An 8,700-nucleotide genomic window follows, 5' to 3' on the forward strand; every position below is an offset into this window, starting at 1 on the left:
CCACAGCCCCTCGGTGACCACAGCCCCCCCCAGGTGACCATAGCCCCCCCGTGACCACAGCCCCATCGTGACCACAGCCCCCCAGTGACCACAGCCCCCCCCGGTGACCACAGGCCCCCCAGGTGACCACAGCCCCCCAGGTGACCACAAGCCCCCCAGGTAACCACTGCCCCATGACCACAGCCCCCCCAGGTAACCACTACCCCATGACCACAGCCCACCAGGTGACTCCCATTGACCACAGCATCCAGCCCCCAATGACTCTCTAGTGACTATCACCTCCAGCCCCCACAGTGACCAGCGTCCAGTCCCCCAGCGACCATCACTTCCAGCACCTCAGTGACCATTGATTCCAGCCCCTCCAGCGGCCCCATAACCCTCACCTCTGCCAGCTCCTCCCTGTGATTGCCCCTATACTGTAGAAGCCATGTTGGGCACACTCTGCATACTCTGTACACATGGAAACATCTGGTCCTCACATAACTCCATAGGTGTCCACTACTGGTGGCTACTTTGCATTCAAAGACTCAGAGAAAGAGGTGAAGCCACTTGCCTGGGGGCCCGACTCTCCCACTCTTCTTGGCAATCCCCTCCCTTCTTTCCCAGCCCTCTGCTCTGTCTCTACAGCTTGAGTCCCTGCTCTTCCTCCCTGTGGGATGTGCTAGAATTGAGCCTGCAGGAGGGCCCCGCCCCCCCAGGGAGGAGAGGTATGACCCCAAAGTCAATGGGAAATGTGGCTCAGTCCGAACATCAAGCCCTCTCTTGAAGGTATGTCTTTTCTTCTGCATATTAGTTTGAAATGTTAAGGATCTTCCTAATTTGGAGAGGACAAAAACCCTCTAAAATGTAGTCCTGCGGGTTAGCCAACATCAGGACTCCCCCACGTAACCACCAACCTGTGAGTCATTTTTCACAAAAAATGACCCCATTATTACTGACAGCAAAGGCAGGTCGTGAGAGCAAGCCCTAACCAATGCTATCATTTAAAGTAACAGAGTTTCCAATCCTAGAAAGACAGTGCAAACACCCACTGTTGTTGTTGTTGTTAAGTGCCGTCGAGTCGGTTCCGACCCATAGCGACCCTGTACAGGGTTTCCAAGGGTGTAAATCTTTACGGGAGTAGAAAGCCTCATCTTTCTCCCGCGGAGCAGCTGGTAGTTTCGAACCGCTGACCTTAAGGTTCGCAGCCCGATTCGTAACCACTACGCTACCAGAGCCACCCTTAAACTAGTGCATTCCTGGACAATTTACTAATGCCTTTTCTCTACAGAATTGATTTCTTTCCAGCTAAAATGTTGAGAGAATCTGTGATATTTTTCCTCAGGACTTAAAACTCAGAAATCTACACTTTTCTTTTTTTCAGGTTGATAAAAATTTTAAACACTATTTAAGTTGGAAAATGCAATTTAAATTCAGTCTTTCTCATGAATGAATGAATGCTAACCAAACAATTTGTAACAAATTTCCCACCACACTAAAGCGCCGAGGCCCTTTGGCTGTGCGCCTGCCGCCGCATGGTACCTCGCTTCTGGACGAAGACGCGGAGCAGGGGGCAGGCGCTGGACACAGCCTTACAGAAGTTGTCATCATTGTTGATGGGCAGCAGATCACCGTGTACATCCGCGTAGCCAATGGTCACGTCGGTACTTGCAAGTCGGTGGGTATGCACCACCAGCTGATAGAAGTCATCGAACCTGCCTGGCCTGTGGCGGTCCAGGGAGAACCTTCGGAATTCGGCCCCAAACTGCAACGGAAGAGACAGGGTGAGCAGACAGCAGGGAGGGGTCCCTGTGGTGTGGGGAGGTGTTGAGGAAGGCAAGAGGAGGGGCTCTCAGGGACGATGGATGGGCTGATAGGGTTATAGGTAAGGAGACATGGAGCCCAGCTTGGGAGGGGAAAAAGAAATTTCAAAATCAATTGCAAATATGGCAAGTGCTAAGAGACAGGCCTCTCAGGGTCCTCCTCAAGGCAGCAGCCATGGGGGCGGAGGGGTGGGAAGCTGGCATGGGGACAAGTCCGCAGGAGGAAGGGACCAGGGTCCAAACACAGGCCCAGACAGAGAGCTCAGATGACTCAAAGGTCTGAGGGAAAACGAGGAGATAAAACTGCTGAGAACGTCTGTCTTAAGCAACAGTATCTTGATGTGATTTGCATTTCAAAAGTATCAGAATGGAAGCCCCAGGAATTAAGGCCATGTGGCTAGTGGGCACTGGATTGGCACTTCCCGCACAAGCCTGGGGACTGGAGCCAACCCTCCCGGAAGCACTGGCCACTCAGACGCCTGCAGAGCTACAGGCACCCCTGGGCGGTGGGGAGGGGGTGTGGGCAGGCTGTCCCTCCCACTGTCTGAGGAGCCACTTGTGGACACCGGCTGCAGGCTCGGGACTCCTTCTCACCCAGTGAAACCCACACAAACTGAAATGTCCAAAGTTTACAACATCCTGTCCTGTCGAGTCAGAAACACGGTTCTAAGCGGGTCTTGAACTTGAGCTGCACTACTTCAGAATTTGCATTGTAAACAAATGAGTCACCAGGAAGCTGAGGCAGTTGGTCTGGGGACTACACTGGTTTTTAGGATCAACCTCCAGAAATATTCTTTTTTAAAGCTGGTGTGTCTGAGGGTTCTCCACCCACCACAGGAAACCAGCCCCAAGGAGTAAAACCTCCCAGGCACAAACAATGGGATGATTCAAAATACTGGTTCAGGGAAAGCCACTTTTAATGACTAATCAAAACACCTGAGGCCTGCGTGAACTGACCTTACCTACCCACATGTTGGGTGAAGAGAGCAGTGTCAGCTCTCACAATCCTCATCCCAGCACTGCCCCATGTTTACAGGTGAGCAATTCAGATGCTTGCAAACACAGGGCCAATCTGAGGCCCAGAAACTTCTCAGACACAGATGTGTAGTTCAACGACATTCTGATCACCGGGAGTTTGCTTCAGTAACCCGACAACCTGGTCTTTTTCATCTCTGATGTCCAAACTAACTGTAAATACACAAGAGTTTAGCCATCATGTCTAATGACACGACCTTTCTATGGGATTCTTATTTAAATATTGTGGGGGATCTTCCTCTTTTTCTCTGACCCTCCACTTTACCAAACATGATGTCCTTCTTCAGTGACTGGGCCCTCCGGAAAAAAACATTTGAAAGAATAGACTCCTTTTTTGGCACACGCATAAGTGAGTGTTCAAAGGCTCTCTATATCCACCCACTCATCCAGGTGAATGAGCTTTAAAAGTGTTGTTGCTATGGTAACGCAAAGTGCAAAACAAGTGATGCTGGTTTGCCTCAGTTTAGCAATACCAAGCAATGGGTTTTCTTAATGTCTACTGCTGTGGAGTTACTTCCAACTCATAGCAGCTCTGTATATGGTTTCTGAGGAGCGGCTGGTGGATTTGAACCGCCTACTGTGCAGTTTAAACTGCCACTGCAGTTGAGAGTTTATCCTATAGTGCCACACCAGCTAATAATTGTTTATAAAATTTTGTAACTATTTTGAACAATTGTGATATAATAATAATAATGTAATGGCTTAATCTAAAAACATTTTAAACAAACATGGTGGTCGGTTCCGACTCATAGTGACACTGTACAGGGTTTCCGAGGCTGTAAATCTCTACGGGAGCAGAAAGCCTCATCTTAATCCTGCGGAACAGCTGGTAATTTCGAACTGCTGACCTTGCGGTTCGCAGCCCGACTCGTAACCACTACACTGCCAGAGCTCCTCGACAAACATAAGCATAAGAAAAAAAATTTAACTTCAGTTTATATATTTATTTTTGTTTCAGAGGAGTGTGAAAGGGCAATCAAGCATAAATTGGAGCAACCAGACATCCATGAGTAGGGTAAAATTCTTTTGGGCAAGTAATGGAACAGAGAGATCAAAGAGAAAAATGAACTATGTAAAATTCCTGATCATTATTAAAGGACTTGTTTATCCTATTTTTAAATGGATCACAACACTACAGCATTTAGATTTCATCTGGCTACATGTAAAAGTGGCAGCATCAGTGCGCTCCAACATAGTTACAATTGTGAGGTTGGCCCAGGACTGTGCAGTGTTTTGTTCTGTTGTGCACAGGATCTGTATGAGTAGGTACCAACTCGATGGCACCTAACAACAACAACATGATAGGTTTTATTTTAAAATGAAATATTTACAACCATTTACAAAGGAAACAAATATCCCTTACCACTGTTTATACTTGTTTTCAAAAATTTTAAATGCCAACTTAAGAAATACATTAATCTCTCTAGTGGTAGTTTTTCAAAATTCTTGAATGAGATGTGCTGTTTGAACACCACTGCAGTAGAGCACAGGGCTGCCTACATCATCATAAAGGCCACAAACAGAGTCACTAGCACACAGACATTTCACTGTCTCTGAGTATTCTGTGTGCTCACAAAGCAAGGCTTAACAGGGGTAGTGGCTTCAACCTCGGCTGAGCTTCATCCACTCACCCTACACTCCAAAAGTCAGTTCAAGGGGACTGGTCTACTAAGGGAAGCCATCTCCTCCCTCTAAGCCACTCAAAACCTCAAATGAAGCTCAAAAATTAGTAAGAAAAGTTGTGAGAAATGCTTACTTTCCGGTGCCTGGTATAGACCATAAAAAGACAAGCCAACATACTGCTGAATCAAGAAACTCACCTTCCCATTCTTTAGACCCACCGAAGAAGCCAGGGATCCTTGGCAAAATGACTAAAATTCTAGGTAAGGGCCAGGAAACATGGACGAGCCTGGGAATTCTATTCTTCTATAAAGTAAGGAGTTATCAAAGACTGTTGTTAAATGCCATCGATAAAGGAAGAAAGAAGGGGGAAAAAAGTGTAATCTGCTACAATTTGATGAACGTGACCTGTACTTATGGATGCAGTAGCTCAAAAGAGGGAACAAATCTTGACAGCGAGGATCCTTAAAAAGGAAGGATCTGTAGTTGGAAAATGTGGCCTTAGTGCTAGAAATCATACTGGAGATCACATGATAGAATTTTGCAAAATTCCATTTTCCAACAACATAAATGGTGACTGACTATAGGAAGGAGAGGCAGCCACTAAAAATCTTAGGAACATTATCTGATAAAGTGCTGGGAGATAAGCCCCTAAGTTTGGGAGGTCCTAAAAATATGACTAGGGAAGAGGTGTCGCCTCAAAGTCGAGTTGACCTTAATGACAAGGATAGAGCACAACTTTTGGAATCTTCAGTTGCCGATGGGGCACAACTCAAAATACAAAACCGTTACAAACGTCCATTAATAATTAGAATGTAAAATGCATGAAGTAAGAATCTAGTAAAATTGGAAGTCATCAGAAATTAAATTGAATGCATAAAGATCAGTGTCATACACATCGTTCCTGTGTACCACCGAGTCTAATCCAAATCATAGCAATCCTGTATAGGGTTTCCAAGAGTGACTGGTAGGTTTGAAGTGCCGGCTTTGTGGCTAGCAGTCCAGTGCTTATCCTACAGTGCCATACCAGGGCATTGTTGTTAAGTACAGTGGAGTAGGTTCCAAATCACAGTGACCCTGTATAGGGTTTCCAAAGAGTTGTTGGTGAACTGCCGAACTTGCATTCAAACTGACCTTGAAGTTTATTTAGTGCTTTATCCTACACACCAGGACTCCAAACCACACCAAGAAATTATCAAGACAACAATTCGGGCAACCAATTGGAAGAGATTCATATCTGTGCCCATTCCAAATAAAAGTTACCTAGCAGAATGTGGAACGCACTGAACAATATCATTAATATCACTTGCAAGTAAAATTTTGCTGTAGATAACTCAAAAAAGCAGTTGTCATGGCCCATCCTCGGAGAGCTGCCAGAAATTCAAGGTGGATTCAGAAGAGGATATGCTGATGTCAGATGGTTCTTGGCCGAGAAGCACAGAATACTAGAAAGATGTATTTGTTGCTGTTAAGTGTTGTCGAATTGGTTCTGACTCATAGTGATCCTGAATGGGGTTTCTGAGGCTTTAAATCTTAGCAAGCAGAAAGCCTCATCTTTCCTCCAGAGTAGCTGGTGGCTCAAAGCACTGAGCTTGTGGTTCATAGCACAGCACTTACTGTATGGGGGCACCATGCTCCTCAAAGATGTTTATTTGTGGTTTATTGACTAAGCAAAGGCATTTGACTGTGTGGTTCAGAGCAAACTATGGATAACATTGTGGAGAATGGGAATTACAGAACACTTCACTGTATTCATGAGGAACCTGCACATACATGGACCAAGAGGCATTCATTAGAACAGAACAAGGAAATACTGAATGGTTTAAAATCAGAAAAGGTGTGTGTCAAGGTTGTAGCCATAGTTATTCAACTTGTATGATTAGCAAATAAACAAAGAAGCTGGATTATATGAAAAGAATGTGGCACCAGGACTGGAGGAAGACTCATTAATAACCTGCAATATGCAGATGAAACAAGTTTGTTTGCTAGAATACTTACTGATGAAGATAAAAAACTACAGACAACTTCAGTAGGATTGCACCTCAACATATAGAAATTTTAAATCCTCACAACTGGACCAATAAATAACATAAATGGAGAAAAGATTGCAATTGTCAAAGATTTCATTTTGTTTGGATCCGCTATCAATACTCACAGAAGAAGCAGTCATGAAATCAATCAACGATGTATTGCATAAGGCACATCTGCTGCAACAACAACAACAACACCATCTTTAAAGTGTTAAATAACAAAGGTGTCACTTGAAGACTAAGGTGTGTCTGACCGAAGTCATGGTATTTCCAATTATCTAATATGCATGTGAAAGTTGGATCATGAATAAGGAAGACTGTAAAAGAACTGATGCATTTGAGTTATGTTGTTGGAGAAGAATATTGAAAGTTTCCTGGACTGCCAAAAAGATCAACAAATCTGTGTTGGAAGACGTGCAGCTAGAATGCTCCTTAGAAGGAAGGATGGTGAGACTCTGTCCCTCTTACTTTGGACATAATGCCACGAAGGACATTGTGCTTGGTAAAGTGCAGGGTCAGTGAAAAAGAGGAAGACCCCCAATGAGATGGACTGACACAGTGGCAGCAACAGATGTGAGGCTGGTGCAGAGTCGGGAAGGGTTCAGTCTGCTGCAGGGAGGGTCGCGATGAGTCGCTAACAACAACAACAAACTATAAGAAAATCAATTTCTGTTCTTAAAAGCCACCCACTTATGGTAATTCTGTTATAGCAGCACTAGCTAACTAAGTAAAATGATTAAGACGTAGAATATCTGAATATACTCTTAAGAACTAAAGGCACTGAATTAGTAATTTTAAAAATTTTCCACCAAAGAAGCCCTGGCCCACATGATTTTGGTAGTGAAGTTCACAGCATTAATACCAATCCTTTACAAAGTCATTCAAAACTAGAAGAGAAGGGATCACCTCACAATTTATTCTATGAGGTATTATAATATCACCCTCATATCAAAAGGGTAGTGAGACGCTTTGGTCATATGGATGCGAAAGCTGGACAGTGAATAAGGAAGATCGTAGAAGAATTGATGCCTTTGACTTGTGGTGTTGGAGGAGAATACTGAAAGTGCCATGGACTGCCAAAAGAACCAATAGATCTGTTTTGGAAGAAGTGCAGCCAGAGTGCTCCTTGGAGGCCAGGATGGCTAAGCTTCGTCTCTCATACTTTGGACACATTGTCCGGAGGGAACAGTCGCTGGAAAAGGATGTCATGCTGGGTAAGATGGAGGGTCAGAGAAAAAGAGGAAGACCCCCAACGAGATTGGCCAGGTGGCATCATTGATGGCGTCAAGTGTGGTTGCGGTAGTGAGGTTGGCCCAGGATCGGATATCGCTTCGTTCTGCTGTGCATGGGGTCACCATGAGTCGGTTCCGACTCGATGGCACCTGACAACAAGAACATCAAAAGGGTACCCATATAATCAGAAAGCAATAACAAAGGAAAAGAAAACTACAGACCATCATGAATAGAGAGGAAAACATCTCCAGGAAGAAACCCTAGCAAGCCATGTCCAGCAAAAGAGAAAAAGGACTATAAAGTCTAGCCATTGAGATTGACTGCAGGAATATAAAGTTGGTTTAACATCCCAACTCAAGCAATGTAATACAGCACGGTAACTGAAGAAAGGAAAAAAGTCACACCATCATCCCAATAACAGAACATTTAACAAAAATATTAATGATATAAACACTCAAAGAGGGATAAAAGGGACCTTCCACACCGCTATAGAGGACATCTATGAACAATTCATAGCTAACATCATTCTTGCAAGGAGCTCTGGTAGCATAGTGGTTACGAGTCAGGCTGCTAACCTCAAGGTCTGCAGTTCGAAAACACCAGCAGTTCCACTGGAGAAAAATGAGGCTTTCTGCTCCTGTAAAGATTTACAGCCTCGGAAACCCGGCACAGGGTCGCTCTGAGTCGGAACCGACTCCACGGCACAGCCACCACCACCACCATCATTCTTAAAGCCTTTCTCCCCAAGATCAGGAGCAAGACAAAAATGTACAGTCTCACATCTTCTAATTAGCACTGTACTAGAGATTCTAGCCAGAGAAGTTAGGCCAAAAAGTGAAAGACATCCAGATTATAAAATAAGGAAGTTAAAATATGTCCATTTGCACATGAGGTCTTATATATGGATAATCCTGGACTCATGCCTGGTTTGGCACTGTAAGATCAGCACTGGACTGCGAACCACAACATCAGCAGTTCAA

The 8,700-nt window shown here is 44.7% G+C and overlaps 1 protein-coding gene across 1 annotated transcript in view; it reads right to left on the minus strand.

Moving 5' to 3' along the window:
• The window catches only part of PARD6G (par-6 family cell polarity regulator gamma), a 67,695-nt gene that overhangs the window by 33,710 nt on the left and 25,285 nt on the right, over positions 1-8,700 (minus strand). The window contains exon 2 of the mRNA XM_006875895.1: positions 1,522-1,744. Within this exon, the coding sequence (XP_006875957.1) occupies positions 1,522-1,744 (223 nt within the window). The remainder of the gene's footprint in view (positions 1-1,521; positions 1,745-8,700) is intronic.

The sequence above is a fragment of the Chrysochloris asiatica genome, unplaced genomic scaffold (genome assembly GCF_000296735.1).
Source record: "Chrysochloris asiatica unplaced genomic scaffold, ChrAsi1.0 scaffold00345, whole genome shotgun sequence".
Lineage (NCBI taxonomy): Eukaryota > Metazoa > Chordata > Mammalia > Afrosoricida > Chrysochloridae > Chrysochloris > Chrysochloris asiatica.